Source organism: Gopherus flavomarginatus, chromosome 4, assembly GCF_025201925.1.
Source record: "Gopherus flavomarginatus isolate rGopFla2 chromosome 4, rGopFla2.mat.asm, whole genome shotgun sequence".
NCBI lineage: Eukaryota > Metazoa > Chordata > Testudines > Testudinidae > Gopherus > Gopherus flavomarginatus.
The window spans coordinates 12,509,439-12,528,774 of record NC_066620.1 but is presented as its reverse complement, the minus strand read 5'-3'; the positions used below and the strand labels follow the sequence as shown (position 1 = coordinate 12,528,774).

The following is a 19,336-nucleotide window of genomic DNA, read 5'->3' as shown; positions in this document are numbered from 1 at the left end:
TATCGATACTTAAACAGATCTGTCGTTCATCTCTATCTGCCATTCACCAAGAAGAAAGAGAACAATGATGAGGTCAAGACTGAATCCTGAATGACATTAGCAGCGAAAAGAGACAAGGTGGGTGGGATAATCTCTTTTATTGGATCAACTTCTGTTGGTCAGAGACAAGCTTTTGAGACACACAGAGCTCTTCTTCAGGAACCACTGTGTGTCTCGAAAGCTTGTCTCTCTCACCAACAGAAGTTGGTCCAATAAAAGGTATTACCTCACCCACTTTGTCTCTCTAATATCCTGGGACCAACAAGGCTACAACTACACTGCAATCGCAGTTAAGTCATATGAGCAAGACTTATCAAGTTTACTCAACATTCAGAGTAGACAACCAGGTACTTGTAGATAAGAGGCAAACATGTAAAATCCTGACTACCCAAAAGCTGAGCAGAAATAGTGAAGAAGGATGGTAGATATAGCTGACTGCTATAGATAAGTCCAAGAGGATAAGAAGGAACAGCAAACATGAGACTGAGCAAAAGCCCAGTTAATAAAACCTTGAAATAATGTTATTTAGGTAGAATGGCTAACTTTTGCAAACCAAATTAAAGGAGCTTGAGAACAAAGTTTATGATCCTGCATGAAAGAAAGAGGTTGCTTACTGAAAAATAACTAGGCGTACCCACCTCAAAAAGAGGTTAGAAAATGTCACTGTGTAGCTAGCCATTATTTTTCTAATCTATTTATACATTGCCCTTCATCTGTGTAACATGACACATGATGTCATTGGAAGAGCTGATTCCCTGTGATAAGTCCTCAGTTAACTTGGTGGGTACTGGGCTGGTTTAAAAATAAAATTAAAATTACAAAAAAAAAAAAAAAAAGGAATTTCACTCAGTTTGAGTTAGACTTATTTTTCTTTTTAATTTGCCACTGAGTTGTTAGTAAAAACTTTCAAAACCAAAATTTGAATTTGGAAAAAAATCCCCCATACGATTAAACTATCCAATCAAAATTGGCAATGAAAAAAACCATACAAATTAATGGTGAAGAATGAACAAACAAAAGATTGGTCTCCAGAGTCCCCAGGGGCCACATTACAAACAATGACAACCAACCAACATTCAGAGGAAAAAAGTACAATAGTTGCCCTACTTTATCAAATCAAACACAATGACTGAAGACAACTGAACATGAAAGAGAAAACAGAAACATGAAGATGGTAAACCAAAATTGTAAATGAGGTAACATTTTTTGCTTTGTTTCCCTTAAGTTTTCAAAAGAAACATTTTAAAAACCTAATAGTTAATAGTTTAAAAATGCATTTTTTTGGTTGAGAATGCACATGCTCTATTATGCTGTAGCAAATGCAAAATATTAGATTAGCTTTGAAATTATTGGGACCTACCATAATTTTTTTTTTTTAAAGATTGATCTTTGTGCACTGATGAAGCTGTTTTTTTTTTTTTTTTTTTTAATTTTTCAACAGTCAATTGAGTGCTCATGGCTGGTACTATACTATCAGCCATGAATAATGAAGACAACTGTTTATCCACAGAACAGGAACTTGCAATACGAACTACTCCAAAAAAAATACCACAAAAGTGCACTGATACAGAAAAGCCAATCCTTGGCCTCTCATTGTCACCCTTGTTGACAGTGGCAATTAGTGCCAACTGAGAGCTTGGTCTGTATTGTGAACATTTACCCTCTGGGAAATTGGATTCAGCCCAACCGCTCATTTCACACACCACTTGTCACCTAGCAATATTTACATGGCCTAGAAACATTGTAGTGAGTTTCCCTTCCCCCACTAGCTCAGATGAAGAAAGGTATATTTGAGAGAGATGGCAGTTGGAGCTAGTGGTGTAATTCCTACTTTGCATGGATATACTTGCGCTGGCTCCATTCAAGCTAGCATGCTAAAAATAGTAGTATAACTGCGGTAGCACGGGCAGTGGGAGTGGTAGCATGGGCTAGTTGCCCCGAGTGGGTATGTACTTGGAGTGGCTAGCCCGTGCCACTGCTCTTCACTGACTGTGCTACCGTGGCATTAGCAACTTGTAGCACATTGGCTCGAGTACACTACTACATTTAGCGCACTAGATCAAGCAGAGCCAATGCCGGTAAATCTACACCATCTGGGAATAACATCCCTGGCTCCAAGTGTAGATGTAGCCTCCAGGAAATGGAAAGAGAAAGCATGTTTTTGTTTTGTGGCTTAGAATCATAGAATATTAGGATTGGAAGAGACCTCAGGAGGTCATCTAGTCCAATCCCCTGCTCAAAGCAGGACCAACACCAGCTTTTGTTTTGTTGTTGTTGTTTTTGAATGCTGCTGTGCTGTGGCAAGTCCTAGAAGGTAAGCTTCCAATGACTTCATTGGGCTTTAGGGCTGGCCCTATGGAAACAGGCACTGCCTGCCATACCAGGGCTTTGACTGGACTACAGGACTGTAAACTAAGTTGACTCTTCTCCTTCATTCAGATAATCCTGATGCTACAACACTTTAAAAGTCTTTCTTAAACTAGTTTCAGAAGATTCAAGTCTGTTTCTTTAAAAAAAAAAAAAAGTACTACCACTTCCTGTTTTGGATTATCTTTTCCATTTCTTAATTACTGAACCAGTGCTTCAGAGTGGAACTGAAGTCCCTACAACTGAAGGTGTGATCTTCTAATGACAGGGAAAGCCAAAGGCCTGACCAGCAATGATAATGGAGTATCCCATGGTAAATGTCTGGATACAGGTAAGAGCAGAGCTGGAGGGAGGGTTGACAAGAGTGGGGTGTTTATCTTAGTGTCCTGGACACATTCCAGCTCAAGAAATCACATTCCGCCTACCTCACATTGTCCTCTGTAGCTTTAATTAGATATAGTATTCTTTGATAACTTCCCATTTTAAACTGTTGGTGTTGCATGGTCCTACAAACAGTTGCTGTATCCCACTACACATACTTTCCACTGGTAAACGAATCTATCTCTAGGAGATAAGGTACGTGGATCAGATGAGGCTTAGTTAATATTTTTTTTTAAAAAGGTCTGAGATCTTCAAATGGGAAATGCCTTTCGAAGAGCAAAATATTTTAATATTAGCTTTCTATCTCTAGAACCTCTTGTTTAAATTCTTGCTGATGTCACAGCTTCAATGAAAGTGAATGTGATGGCTTCTTCAAAGCCCATGTTTTTCATTAAAAAAAAATCAGTATACAAATGAGACACTTCATGGGCAGTCTCTGGGTTAGCTTGAAGTAAGTTGGTATTTGATGCAATGGCATACTCACACTCTCAGCTGATTTTGTCTACACACAAAGTTGCACTGGTTTAACTAAAGACGTGGTTTTTAAATGATTTTGTTAAAGCAGAGCAACTTCAGATGAACTCCTGTCCCACTGAAATCAATGACAAAACTTTTCATTTAATTCAGTAGAGCCAGGATTTCACTTTTGGTGTTTAAATCTGTTTTCTATGGAGTCAGCTGGCACCAGGCATGCCTGTATACAGATGCAGTTTAAATCCACATACGCCAGGTTTAAACTTAGAGCATCTACACAAGGGTTTGCACTGGTTTAACTAAATTCATTTTTAAAAACTGATTTGAGTTAAACTGGTGAAGATTCTGTAATAAGACAAGCCCTTATTTGCTCCATTGGAAGCCATCTCTCTCTTCAAAGTTGTCCCAAGAACAGAACTACACGATTTCTTAAACTTAGAAATGAATTGCACTGGCAAGACTATTCTGGAAAACCACCAGGAATATTACACTTGCTTACCATTTTTATAAGCTAAAAAAGCTAAATTTCTTTGCTTAAAGAAAGAATTGACAAGTCATTATTTCTCTTTGCATGACTGAGGTATGCTTCATCAAGTGAAGCTAAACTTTCCAAGGGACTACTGTAAAATGCTTTTTCTTTGTATAAAAACCACTCCACAGTTCTAGTTAATCATAGGCCCTATGTGATCATTCTTCAATATTCTTACATAGTGTGTTAAATGTAATAAACAAGAAAAAGAAATAGTCTGATCCTACATGGATGTCCAAGGTTCTGGCATTAAATACTTTAAAAATAAAGTTTAAAGATAGTTGATGTACTTGTACAACAATCTTTCAGAGTTCAGATGGGCTCACAAAATTCTTTGGGCTATGCTCTGGAACCCTTACTGGTGCTGGTAGGTACTTTCCAGTAGTCCCATTCGCTCCTGAGAATAAGTGATCACTAACTTGAGTACAGATGGCAAGATTTAGCCCTTGTTTGTGGAGTTCCAAAAAAGATCAGTTCTTTCTCTGGTTATATTTCAACATCTACATGCAGCCAGTAAATCAACTGGCAAGATGATATTGACTGAAATACCAGCACTATGCAGACAATGCAGTTCTACTTAATCTTTCACCACATATATGACCATGCAACGACCACCAAGATGGCCAAGTGGTTGGATGAGATCAGCTCATGAACAACAACTGACTGAGGCGGAATGTGAACAAGACAAAGGTTATGTTGGTGGGCAGAGGAAAACACTTGGAATAAATGTGCATGGTGCAGCCTCCTTTGGCTGATGATACGCATCCAGAGTTAGTAAATTCTGCCTGTAGTTCAGGAGTGCTCCCAATTCCTAGCTGATGCTAAACTCTCTACAAAGCAGCATTCACAATCAACACTTCCTGTCACCACGGGTTACTAGGAGATTGTCCTATTCTGGCAGACATTGATCCTAGCCTTGGTTATATTCACCTTCCTTACCTGGAATAAAATATTGTGATATACCCAGGCATCATGACATCAGCCCTTAGGAAACTCCAGCTAATACAGAGCACTGTAGCACATCTCCTCAACACCACAAGCTATGGCAAGCATGTCAAACCTGTCCCCGCTCTCTACACTAACTTCCCCAAGAGTATCCAATCAAGTTCAAGGTCTTGGTATTTACCTTGAAGGTGGCATATCTAACAGATCACCTAAAGCTCCAGGATGAAGACCAGGGTCAACAAATCCACTTTTCCAGCACAATGGAACACTATCAGATGGCAGGAAACACAATCCGAGGGCCAGTCAGAATCTGTGTATCAAACTCGCACAGAAACTAAGGACCCTCACAAACCTCACCACCTTCTCCAAGTGTAGGGTACATTCCCTCAACCTGCCTTCTCGAACACAGACAGAGCAGCATGTACCCTTAAACAGAAACTAAACATCCTGACCAAAACAAAAACTTACACTCTGCTTGCAAGTCTCTGAAGAGAGGATGAGAGAAATGAACCACATACGACAGAAGTCAGTCATGTTGCTTCAGGCACTATTGGAAGGCACTCAGATACTACAGTTGATCGAGCAGATCACAATTTAGTGCCTTAAAATCACTTATGAGGAGTGCTTGCTTATCACTCATTTTATTTAACAGGCCAATGGCTGTCTGAAAGCTATCAATGGAAAAATCTAACACAAAGATTTTCAAAGATGCCTATGTGATTTCGATGCCGAATCCTCTTTAAAATTAATAGGAATTAGGGCAGGGTTTCTCAAACAGGGGTCGCTGCTTGTGTAGGGAAAAAGCCCCTGGTGGGCCAGGCCGGTGTGTTTACCTGCCCCGTCCACAGGGCCGGCCGATTGCAGCTCCCACTGGCTCCAGGCCAATGGGGGCTGCGGGAAGCTTGGCCTAGAGCAGTGATCCGAAGCCAGTGGGAGCCGCGATCGGCTGGACCTGCGGATGGGGCAGGTAAACAAACCAGCCCAAACCCCCAGGAGCTTTCCCTACATAAGCGGCGACCCCTGTTTGAGAAACCCTCAATTAGGGTCCAAATCCTCAGCCTAAAAGTCTCCAAAAATATACAGCAATCCTGTTTAGATTGATAGAGCAACTGAAGAATTTTGTGGTATGTTACTGTGTATCCGAATGGATATCTTGTTGCATTTTGATTAAATATTCCTAAAGAGTAGTAAAAACAACAAAGCTGCACGCTTACGTACACATTATAAAGCACTGAAACACTTCCTACCACAGACAGCAGAGAACACATCAACATTTTAAGAACTCTTCCTCCTCCCCTGCCGACCCCTTATGCCAGGAGTTCTCAAACTGGGGGTCGGGACCCCTCAAGTGTTTGTTAGGTTATTATATGAGGGGTCACGAGCTGTCAACCTCCACTGCAAACCCCACTTTGCCTCCAGCATTTATAATGGTGTTAAATATATAAAACGTGTTTTTAATTTATAAGGGGGAGGGGTCGCACTATGTGAAAGGGCTCACCAGTACAAAAGTTTGAGAACCACTGGACTATAACCTATGGAACTGATTCTGGTAATACTTTCTACAAATTAGCAATCTTACCATCTCTGTTATGAAACTGACCTAGGAACTTTCTCCATAGCTGTATGTATAACAATCTTTTAACTACAATACTCTCTCTTCTCTTTTTAGGTAAATCTTAGTTTAGTTTATAAGAATCGGCTATAAGCATGTATTTGGGTAAGAACGAAAAAACTCATGGATCTGGTGGGTGATGTGTCTGATCTCTTGAGACTGGCAGAACTTTATGTATGGTGAACAAGACTAAAAGTAATTCTCATCATATTTGACTTGGCTATGTGGGAGGAAGCCCAGGAGATCTGTGCTTTAGTATCTTGATAACCAGTAAGGTGTTGTAGAAGCTGTTTTGTGGCTGGCTTGGTGAATCTAATTGTTAGAATAAGACACTAGTTTTGGGAATCGTCTACCCCGTAATTTTCAGTTTGCCCTGATTGAGCATGGCCCCATACACCAGAAGGGACCATCATGCACATCGCAGGCCACAGAACCTCACCCACCCACTCCAGTAACTCAGCCAGAGATTAAGGGTGATTTTCAGAAGTCCTCAGATCATGGTTTAAAGACTTTAAGTAACACAGAGAATTCACCATTTACGCTAGTTTAAACCTGCAAGTGACCCGTGCCCCAGGCTGCAAAGGAAGGTGAAAACTCCCCTAGGGTCTCTGCCAATCTGACCCAGGGAAAAATTCGTTCCCAACTCCAAATATGGCAATCAGTTAGACCCTGAACATATGGGTAAGACCCACCAGGCAGATATCTGGGAAAGAATTCTCTGCAGTAACTCAGTGTCCTCCCTATCTAGTGTTCCATTACTGGCCACTGGAGCTATGTGCTGCTAGCAGTCACAAATTGGCTATATGCCATTATAGGCAGTCTCATCATACCACCCCCTCCATAAACTTATCAAGCTCAGTCTTTCAGATATAGTTATGGACACACCTGTTAATAATTACAGCAATTCTAATAATGTGTTGTAAGATAAATTGTATGTTAAAGGACTGCCACAGGAAACAAGAAAGGAAACTGGTATTGGAACATGCCACCTTATTCCATCAAGTTTGCTATAGAATCTTCATGAGCAAATAGGGAGCCAGTCCTGTAAAACAGTGCTCAGATTACTTCAACGGGGATACTTGCATAAATAAGAACTATCCTCTGAAGTAAGGTTTTGCTGGATCGGGTCCTAAGTTTAGCAGCAACAAAATGTGTGCTGGAGAATAGAATAAAATACTTATAACCCATCTGTCTCTGGTGTTATGAAACTATCTTTGCTTGAAAAATTCCAAGAGCTACTCATCAGCTATTTGTACTTAAGTGTTAGTGAAAGCACAATATAAATCCATAAAGAGTGCATCCCTGAACACAAGAAGGCTTGGGTGTGTTTCTCCAGTTAATATAAACCAACAGTAGTACAATGGTGAGTCAAGCCCATTGTCTCTCTTTGCAGCAGTAGTAACACCTGTGCTCCTACACACAGCACAACCCTGGCAGGAGCAGCAAAGTAATATGACTAGGGTTGAATCAGTGTTTTCTCTCCAGTGCTGCTGCTACCAGAACATTGTGGTCAGCAGTGGAGGCACAACACCTACCAGATGGCTGGGAAATGGACACACATGTAGGGAGAACAGCAAGAGTAAAAAGAAGAATGGAGGGAGAAGCAAATTGTTTAAGGGTGAGAGTTTTATCTGAAATTCTTTCATCTACCAATCTGATGATGAGAGTTAATTGGAGGGCAAAAAGAAGTCAGACATAAAACCTCACTTCTAAAATGCTGGAATCTCTTCTGTTATTTGAAAGAGCAAGGAGTAAGGGAAGGAATGGATTCTCCCAAAGAGACTGAATTAAAGGCCTTTACATATAAATATAAAATACCTTTATTTATAGTCTGTAAATCTGTAGCCACACTTGAAGTCCATAAGGCCTGATCCAGAAGGCATCCTTATGTAGGAAAGTATCAGAGGGGTAGCCGTGTTAGTCTGGATCTGTAAAAGCAGCAAAGAATCCTGTGGCACCTTATAGACTAACAGACGTTTTGGAGCATGAGCTTTCGTGGGTGAATACCCACTTCTTCAGATGCATGTGGTGGAAATTTCCAGGGGCAGTATATATATGGATTCTTTGCTGCTTATGTAGGAAAGGCACTTAAGAATGTACTGAATCATTTCCCTTTCGTCTTGAATTCCCATTCACACATATAGAGCCAAATTTATGCTCACCTGACTCACTCAAATCGTTCTACTGACATTCCAAAGTGTCATAGTCTATATTAGATATTAGTCATAAAGTAGAAAATATCATTTTAATTTGCCCTCTTAGTGATACCAACGATTCAGGTCAGAGTTTAAAGTGTTAAAAATTTTGGTATACCTGCAGGTTTTGATGCAACTTTTCCTACTCAGTTACATTTCAAAATGGTTGTGGCACAGAAAGTTCCTTCTTGGTATGACAAGTTGTTTGTGCATACAACAGATTTTATCAAAAGAAGAATTTATCTAATCATATATTCCACTACATAAGTAGCTTTTATTTTCTCTTCACAGCACTAGCAGAGCAGCAAAGACAGAATACCAAAAATCAATAAGAGAAGAAAAAGAGTAAACACTGAATGATTTCAGGACACCTTTCCATAACCCCTGACTATACAGGATCACAGAACAACAACCTGAATAACTGTATATATTGAGCAAACTAAACAACTGTGCATATAATCAAGCTGACCGCTGTTACATATGTATGGATTTTATCAACCAGTTGAAAAAAAAATTATAAACTAACAGCAACCTGATTTACTACCTGTTATTTGTAACAACGGATCTATCTGTTATGGTTCTCTACTTTCTACATTCACTTTTCACATAGGAATTCAGGAAGGGAGCAGCATACATCTTGTGCTTTAACAGCACAAAATAATTGTTACCAGAGCAAACTTTTAAAAAATAAAAATACCCTGTATGAAAACATCTGCCCAGTAACATTCTGAAATGCAATTTTTTTAGAGCAGATTACAATATTTTTTGGCTAGAGGATGAATCCCTGCAAGTTATGAAAGCAACAGACTGATAAATTTCCATCTGTTCAAATATTCACCATGGTTTGATATACTCTCTGCCCTTAATGTCTGTTACAGAGATGCTCTCCCAAATACATAACTGCAAAATCAATTCAGTTGGGAAGTACACAAAACATTTTATGCTACAAATGGGAAAACATTATGAAAAATACTGAACTGCTAAACCCATCATGTGCTTAAAGGCAAAGACTTCTTTTATAAACAGATAATTTTCTAAAACAGGATATAGGGACTTCTTGGAAGTCAACAGATTTTAACAGCAGCTGGTCAACTAAATAGATACTAGTTTACTAAAATTTTCTGAAGAGGATGACTTTTCCTTTCTTTCACCCTTATCCCTATGTAGTACTTTAAAAAGAACTCCTTTGAGAAATGGTATCACCTAATGTTTCCATTTGCCCAGATGTTTTCCTCATTAGCCTGTCAGGAAAGGCAAATACAGGGTAATTCTAATGATAGAAAACACCTCATAAAAAAACCTCTCCAAATTTACTTTTCCACAAAATATAATTTTAAGGTACTTCATGAACTCATGTGGAAAGCAAGCATCATTTACAAAATATTATTACTAGAAATCTTAAAGATATTAAAAAACTGGAATGTCAGTGTACTGATAAAATTTCAGTGTATAAGACAGAATTCAACCATGGACCTTATTAAGGCACTTTGCTCAATTCTGACTTCCATTTAGTTCAACAAGAAATGGTCTGAGCAACAGCCTGATCCTGCAATGTAGAATGCATGGGTGGACTGCTACGTTTGCAGAGACCCGCTGAAGCTAGTGATTTCATATCGAGCATTGCAGAATAAGTATCCAAGGGGAATAAGGAGTGCTGAATAGGAAGCCCTGTCCTCTATTAACTAGGAAGAAGAAAGAAGTGATTTTAATGTAATTATACTTAAATTTACTATTATTAATTATATATTTCTCAGTTCTTTGCACAATGTATGATTTTATTTTTTCTATACCTGCATTTAGACAGAAAAAAAATTAACCAATCAGTATAAAAACCCACTTTATTAGAGATTTAAGATGTATTCAATTTGATCTTACATCTTCCACTATTGGTCTCAAGTCATTGTAAATAGCTGGCAACAGAAGAACAGGAAAGCCCAAGAAACAGTGCTCTAAAATTCACTGAGATCATTTCCAGGGGCACCACTCATTTTGGTCCCAAATTACTAGTGTTACACACATTTTGTCCTTTGATTGTTGAAATGAAAATTATTTCTGTCAGCAGCAAAGAATCATGAAGCTTGGGTTAGAGAGAGTGTTATTTACACTGAAGGGTGAAATTGAATTATTTTTGGTGTTTTTCACTGGGGTCTTTTCCACACCTCACATCCCACCTTTGAGCCTTGGCACATGGAGAGGTCTGCTTTCATCATTTACATGAAAATGACATTAATAAGTCAGCAAAAATACAGCAAGTCTCTCCAGAAGTTTCTGAAATACTTGCAACTTTACCAAATCATATGAGAAAAATTGGGAGCTACGCCTATCTACTTCTCCCCACCCCAGGGCAATATGAATGCAACTAGCAGTTTAAAACACTAGTTTGATAAAAGTGGGTGTGGGAATGGCTAGACAAGTCGCCAAGTCGGGATAGAATGGCTGTGACAAGCAGGAGGGAGAGGGCTGGGAAGGAGGAGGAGAAAAGATGGGGTAGGGAAGACGGGGGCATGGAGTTGCAGAGATTTCAGCCCCGGTGGCTTCACAACACCTCTACATCTCATTTAGTCTCGTGCAGGCCCCCTGAACTCGCACCTTCGCAGCGCAAACACGAGGCTCTGGTTGCCACTTCGCACGAATTCAAACAATCCGTCTACGTTGTAAGGCTGGAGACGTGACAAGCCCCCGAGGGCAGGAGCATTTATACGGCGTGGGGGTAACCAGGAAGGAGGCGATTCAAGCTTCCCTCTCTCCCCGCCCCATTCCTAGGGGCATTACTGCACGTGAACAGCAGCAGCACGCGTGTGTCAAGCCAGGTCCCAGCCCCGGCACCTGTCACATGGACATCGTGCAGCCCCACGTTCGTGCCACCCATGGGGGCACTTTCCGAGGGCTGCCTCCGATCCGGCTTCAGGAGGGCGGCAGGCAATGGGGCAGCCCACCCACGCCTTTAGTTTTGCTGAGGGGCGGCGCCCCGCCCCCAAACGCATCAAGCAGGCTCCCCCCCCCCTCCACCCCCTTTCCCCGGGCCGGAGCCACATGGCAGCGCTGCAAACACGGCTGGAAACGCCCCTGCCTCTCTCCCCTCCCCGCGGGCGGGACTCACCTGCGGCTGGCCCTGGGTGCTGTTGGCCGGCGGGGGATCGGGCTTGGCCCGCAGCACGGTGATGTGCAAGGTGAGCAGCAGGAGCCCCAGTAACAGCAGCAGCTCCGCCGCCAGCCGCACCATCCTCTTGAAGCGGGCGGCTTTAGGGCCCCGCAGGAGCGGCGGCAGCAGCCGGGGAGGAGGAGGAGCCGCCGCCGCCGGAGCAGCCCCGGCAGGAGCAGCCGCCCCGCCGTCGGGCCGGGCAGGGGTGGTGGAGGCGCCGCCAGGCCACGCTGGAGCCACGCCGGGACGGGAGGCCCCGGGGCAGCAGCAGGCGGCGGAGAGGAGCGCGCCGCTGCCCGGCTGCTGCGCGGGGCAGCAGGTAGCGGGGCCCGGGCCTGCTGCAGGGGGCTCGGCGGGCAGCCCCGCGCTCCGGAGTCCGCATGGGCTCGCCAGGGGGTCTCCGGGGCGGGGGGCTGGGGAGCCAGGCGCGCGGGGCAGCCTGCAGCCGGTGGGAGCTGCGGGGGCCCGGGCCGCGCTCCGCATCCAGGGGGAGGCGAACAGGGAGCGGCCGCTGGGCTCCCTCACATGGCGGGGCCGGTGCCGGGACACCGCGGGCTATTGCTGCAGGCTGAGCGGAGGGGAGGCCGCTGGCTTCCGCCAGCTGCGCGGTCCTCCCCCACCACGGTGCGGGACTTGGTTCTCCCTAGCCCCCCTTCACACTGCACGAGCTGCCCTAGCCCCCCAGCCTCACTTCACTGCACGGGCTGGGCGCCCCCTCTCACAGTGCACGGGCTGTCCTAGCTCTCTCGTACCCCTCTGACACTGCACGGGCTGGGGGCCCCTACCCCCCCCCGACACTGCACGGGCTGGGGGCCCCTACCCCCCCCCGACACTGCACGGGCTGGGGGCCCCTACCCCCCCCCGACACTGCACTGCTGCGCCCCCAGTTCCCTTTACATTGCACGGGCTGGGCGCCCCTGCCCCCCCCCCGTTCCCTTAACACTGCACGGGCTGAGCACCCCCCTCACACTGCACAGGCTGCCCTAGTCCTCCAGTCCCCCTTACACTGCACTGCTGCGCCCCCAGTTCCCCTTACAGTGCACGGGCCGGGCGCCCCCGAACCCGCTGCGCGATCTCTGGCTCTTCCCCTGACACTGCACGGGCTGCGCCCCCTTCCCAGGCAGTGCCCTACCGACCCCCTATAAGGCTGCCGTTAGGCACGGCTTTATCCCCCGAGCCCTCTGACAGCCGGATCCCAGGGCGGATGGCTCCCTTCCTGCCCCGGAGAGGGGTGACTCCCTTCTGCGCCCAGCGCTCGCCCCGGGGCTGAGTTTAGCTCTGAGCTTGAGGTGCTGGAGCCCCGCTCCTCCTCCTCCTCTTCCTGCCGGTGCTGCGGGCTGCAGCCTCGGGGACACTCATCTCGGCAGGGCGGCGGCAACTTCCCTTTGCCCTCATGCTGCTGCGGGCTGCTGCTGCCCTTTCATCCCGCTGCCGAGCGGCGGGCAGGCGGGCGCTGCGGATTCCTCCCCTGCTGGGCTAATCCGGGGTAGACTGGTGCCTGTCCCCTCCTTCTCCTCGGAGCTAAACTCCCAGTGCGGCAGCAGCAGCAGGGGGACTGGACTGCAGAGCTTTAGCGATCTGCTCTGCTTGCGCTCTGGATACCTGGCTCCATCTCTCTGTCTCTCTCCTGCAATGACCCTAGGCCAGCTCCTCTCACTCTCTCCTGCCACCGAGTGTGTGTGTGTGATTGCAAGTGGCTGGCCCTCCTCTTCTTCCAGTCCAGCTTTCTCTCCCCCTCTTTCTCCTTAGAGAGGAGTGAGCTCTGTGAGTGATGCTTTTATACTGCGCTCTCGCTCGCTCTCTCTCTCTCCGCTGTCCCCTTTCCCCCTCCCATCTTCCCCTTCTTAAGCCTCCTGTTGCAGCCTGATCTCTTTTCTCCACTGCCTGTGGCTCTGCTGGCTGCTCCTCATTGATTCCCTGTGCAGCCTTGCCTTGCCTTTCCTCGCCTCACCTCGTCTGCAGCCAGCGCTCTTACTTCTCTGCTCTAGGAAAGGAGGCAGTGGGCACAATTCTCTCTCTTCCCTGCACCTTGCATAGGCATTTATACCAGAGCAAAGTGGGCATAAAACTCCACCAAAACAGAATGGAGGCATTGTATATGCACTTTGGACTGGTGCAAATAACTATGCAAAGTATAGGGGAACAGAGAGTGCAAACCCTTTATATTCCTCACTCCTTGCTTTGCTCTCAAGAATGTATAATTAGCCTGGAAAAATGGGAAATGTGTCCCTAGGGTTAAAACTAGTTTTCCTTTTTCAAAAAAATAAGGGCTGTGTCCTCAGCTGGCGTCAATCAATGCAGGCTGATTTCACAAGGTGAAGATCTGGTCCAATATGTGAGTTGTTTGTTTTGAAGTTATAAAGTTACCAAACAAAATGGAAGTGTTGGACTCTGACATTGTTCCTCTGCAGTTCAAAAAGCCTATGTAAGAATATTGTTCAGGTGTGGGCCATATCAGTGATCAGTATTTCTAAGCATTGGTGACAAAATAAAAATAAATAAATCTTACAATGGCCAAGAGACTGAATTTCTTTACACTGCATTATTGGTATGAAAGGCAAGGAAAAGTTCCCTGCACCAAAACTGGTTTACAGTCTGATTGATTTTATCAGAAGGGTCTTTATGGGCTAAGGGCCGAATCCTTTTTACCTTATGTGATTTGTCCCATTAACCTCAGCAGACTGGTTCAAGTGAGAAAAGCAAGCAATGTCAGGCCCCTTGTCAGTAATCTGCAGACTCATGGTAGGAAACTGATCACCTCTTGTAAACTGAGTGTGACTCCACTGAAGTGAATGGACTGGTTTTTTTAGACCATTAGGCTGCTTTACACCACTCTGAATCCGCTCTCCCCATCAGTCATACACCAAGTCCTCAGCCAGCCCAAAGGACACGTACCTATGAAAAACTGGCATGAGATGAACTGCTGGGACATCTGGTGGTTTTTGTAGATCTGTGTAAATGAACAGATTAAAGAATGATTCAGAAGAGTGTCTCATATCCTTCCACTGAGAATTTTTTTCTTATTAGAATCATTATAAAATAATGCTAGACCTGAAATAACTGTATTAAGGTAACAAGGAGACTGTGACTAAAAGCCACAAACTCTGAGAAGTTCAGTTTTTAAGGATTTTTATCCACTAATACATCTCATTGTGTCTCAGTACTGCAGCACATGTGATCTGCATATCTGTGCACTGATCAGAATGAATATAGTCGCTCTGTAATTTGCCTTTATTTGGAGACCACTTGGGAAGTCACATATAACATTAACATGCTTTCTTGTGTTCATATGTATTCATGACATATTTACATGTAACACAGTCATACTTGGAAATACTGCATTGATATTATAATAGTGTATAGAACTAGCACATTATATTAAAAAGAACTATGAAAAGTAGCTATTTTTCCAAACACATTTTGGACATTAAAAAAAAATAAATACCAAGAAGCGTAACCAGTGATATGTTTTAAATTAAACATTTTTGGCCAAGTTCTCTTCTCAAGAACACTAGTATGATTCTGGAAGTCAGTGGTGTGTTAAGGTATAAAATCAGTGTACGCAAACAGAATCAGGCCCCTTTCTCAAAAGAATTTCTCCAAGAAAATATTTGATTAACATTTTTTCAAAATACTGTATTTGCCTTGGTGTCAGATGCCATAAGCCCCAGATAAGCACAGTGGACTGTGCTGCTTTCTTAAATGCCGACATGAATAGTAATCACCCATTCCCTCTGTTTGCTCTCACTACGTGTTCCTACTCTACATAAGTGCCATCACTCATGCATAATTAGGCTAACTACATACCTAACTGGCTTATTTGCTGCCTCCACCTGTACTCAGTCTCTGGGCAAGTGCATGAGTGAGTTGGAGAGTGTCAGTGAAATGTAAAAGTGTGGTGGTAACAAGGCAAACATCAGTTCAGTGGCCTTTGGATTTGCAAAATACTAAGCTGAGAGAGTGGAGTTGATTTAAAGTTATATAATAAAAAACACAGATGGTAACTGTTGAAGCTGCTGGTATATCAGAGTTCAATAATTTAAACAAAGACAAGATTCTTGAAAAGTGGCAGAATAATTACAACCCGGACCATGAAAGTTGTCATGCTGGAAAGGTGGAAAAGGTCAAAGAAACTTGCGCTACTGGTTTACCAAGGCCTGCCACCCTCAAGTTCCTGTCAGTGAATCCATGTTGTTGGGGGAAGCTGGAAACTTGGCATGTGAGGGATGTGTTTTTAGATATGAATGTTACAAATCAGTGGCTGGAGAGATGGAAAGATCATAATGCAAAACAGTCCGAGGACGGGATAGTGACAAAAACAAACATGGGTTTGCTGCTACGCTCTGGGTAATGTACATCCTCTCTGATCTTATGAAAGACTATGAACAAATAGAAAGGCATCTTTAATCCAGATGAACTGAGTCCGTACTAGTGTGTTTCCTGATGGGGCATTAACTTCTATGTGTCAAGCTGTTGTGCAAAGATGATAAAGGACAGAGCAACAATACTGTGAGTGGATGGCAGCAAGGAACTGGATTCTCTTGTGACTGGAAAAAGCAAGGATCCACGTTGTTTTAAAAATCTGGAAACATCACTTGTACCCCCATGGTGCCAACAACTCTGCATGGATGACTGCAGAGACATGGAAAAATGCACAACAAAATGCAGTATAAAAAGAGCAATTCTGCCCTGTGTCAGTTGCGTGGCTCGTATAGATGAATCGTAAACATTTTTAAGTAGCAAACATGACTTTATTGGTACATCCAGTGGATTGAGGGTCATAGCGTGGGGTTAAAGTAAAGGAGTTTTGCTAAAAGCCAAGGGAGAACTCTTCCTCTGGCACGAGGCAGACTTGCTCCACCACCTGTCATTTCCTCACTGGGTAGTGAAGTGAGGACTCACCATGAAGGGGGATTTCCAGCTGAGGACTGCAGGAGGAGCTGTTGTCTACCCTTGGGTTTTTGGGGACTCCCAGCCTTAATAATAGAGATACCTAGCTTTTATGCAGTGCTTTTCATCAGTAGACCTCAAAGTGCTTTACAAAGGAGGTTAGTATTGTTAGCCTTATCTGTAAAAGCTGAGGCACAGAGAGGTGAAGGGACGTACCCAAAATCACTCAGCAAACCACTGGCAGAGCTGGCGGTAAAACCTAGGTCACCTGAGTCCTGGTCCAGTGCTCTGTCCCCTGGGACACACTGCCTCTCACTTCTGTCCAGTAGGTAAAGTAGAAGCAACTCAGGTTTCCCAAGTCAAGAGACTCCTAACAGACTGTTCTAGTTGGTGATATGTCTCTTTGCTAGCTCCCTGAGAGTAAGGAGTCCCCTCTTTCCTGTCCTTGCCAGGCTCTGAGGGAAGAGGGGACTGAAGACCGCTGCTCCTCTCACCTTGAAAACTTCAGTTTCCTCTCCAAGGATAAAAACAGGCACAGACAGCTCCTAGAGCAGTAAAATGGCTCCTTACCCCTCTGCTCTCTTGGAACTCCATAGTGAGTTGAGAAATGAAAACTCAAAAGAGACAGGCACACAGAACAACCCTATTGTCTTCAGATTATGCCCTCAGTTAACCTCACTGAATGAGTTTGCAGAGGTATTGCTGAAGGCATGATCTGGAGACTGGGAGGTTTCACTTGAGGATGGCTGACTTGGCTTTTATAACCTCTACTGCTGGTGACATGAAATGCAGGAGCCCATCTTGATGCTCAATCTCAAGGCAGTTTGCAAGGCTGGCAATTTGAAAAAAAAAACATCTTTTCACTTTCAAACTGAGCAAATGTGAGATGGAAATCAGTGCATATGAAACCAAACTGTCATTTTCACAGAGTAACTTTTCAGGGTAATACCACACTTTTAAAATGCAGGAAACTGCATCAGTTATCCCCAACTTTCCTCTGCGAGGGACCTCCACTGCAAACACCTAGTACGTGCCTGTTCTTTATCTGGCAGGGAGCCTTCTGGGGAACAAAATCCTCTTAGTATCAAAATTCATTAACATTTCTATTACAGAGCATCAGTATTAGGGCCCCATTGTGCTAGGTATTGTATAGACATATGTGAAGACATAGTTCCTCCCCCTAAGAGTCTGCAGTCCAGGAACTCATTTCAGATATGTTTCTTCTCTTGACCTAGTTCTCTTCTCCAAGTTGTCTCCTGTCACCACAAGAAAAGGCATTCAAAGCCTCTTCACTTCAGGGCATGGAAGCTATAATGATCACCACAATGACTGAGTTCCCTTCTTCAAGTGTACTTATATGACTAATCATAGCTGACTTTAGGAAGCAGCGTCTATCACTTGTTCTTCATCAGACTGCAAACTATTGATGCTTGAGGTGATAAAAGAGTTGTTAACACAAATAAAGATCCTGAGCTGCTAGAGTCCTTGCATGGAGATACTCTGGATTTTATGGCTGACTTAGAACAACGCTCTTGTCCCCTAACACCCCTACTCTACTTGCGCTACATTGATGACATCTTCATCATCTGGACCCATGGAAAAGAAGCCCTTGAGGAATTCCACCATGATTTCAACAATTTCCATCTCATCATCAACCTCAGCCTAGACCAATCCACACAAGCTGTCCATTTCCTGGACACTACTGTGCTAATAAGCAATGGTCACATAAACACCACCCTATACCAGAAACCTACTGACTGCAATACTTAACCCACATGCCTCCAGCTTCCATCCAGAACACACCACATGTTCCATTGTCTACAGCCAAGCTCTAAGATACAACCTCATTTGCTCCAATCCCTCAGACAGAGACAGACACCCATAAGATCTCTATCAAGCATTCTTAAAATTACAATACCTACCTGCTGACGTGAAAAAACATTGACAGAGCCAGAAGAGTACTCAGAGGTCACCTACTACAAGACAGGCCCAAAAAAGAAAATAACAGAACGCCACTAGCCGTCACCTTCAGCCCCCTACTAAAACCTCTCCAGTGCATCATCAAAGATCTACAACCTATCCTGAAAGATGATCCTTCACCCTCATAGACCTTGGGAGCAGGGGCGTCTCCAGGCACCAGCACGCCAAGCGCGTGCTTGGGGCGGCAAGCCACTTGGGGCTCTCTGCCGGTTGCCGCGAGGGCGTCAGGCAGGCTGCCTTCGGTGGCTTGCTGGTCTCGCGGCTTCGGCAGACCTCCCACAGGCGTGCCTGCGGAGGGTCCGCTGGTCCCGCGGCTTCGGCGGACCCTCCGCAGGTAAGCCGTCGAAGGCAACCTGCATGCCGTGCTTGGGGCGGCAAAATGTTTAGAGCCACCCCTGCTTGGGAGACAGACCAGTCCTCGCTTACAGGCAGTCCTCCAACGTGAGGCAAATACTCACCAGCAACCGCACACCACACAACAAAAACACTAACTCAGGAACCTATCCTTGCAACACAGCCCAATGCCAACTCTGTCCACATATCTATTCAAGTGACACCATCATAGGACCTAATCACATCAGCCACGCCATCTGGGGCTCGTTCACCTGCACATCTACCAATGTGATATATGCCATCGTGTGCCAGCAATGCCCCTCTGCCATGAACATTGGCCAAACTGGACAGTCTCTACGCAAAAGAATAAATGGACACAAATGACATCGGGAATCATAACATTTAAAAACCAGTAGGAGAACACATTAAACTGTCTGGTCACTCAGTAA

At 44.4% G+C, this 19,336-nt stretch overlaps 1 protein-coding gene across 2 annotated transcripts in view; it reads right to left on the bottom strand.

Annotated features, from left to right (window-relative positions):
- ISM1 (isthmin 1) overlaps window positions 1-11,765 on the bottom strand; it is a 50,733-nt gene extending 38,968 nt beyond the window's left edge. For both annotated transcript variants that reach the window (XM_050952168.1, XM_050952169.1), the window contains exon 1: window positions 11,643-11,765. In XM_050952168.1, coding sequence (XP_050808125.1) covers window positions 11,643-11,765 — 123 coding nt within the window. The remainder of the gene's footprint in view (window positions 1-11,642) is intronic.
- Between the last annotated feature and the right edge of the window lie 7,571 nt (window positions 11,766-19,336).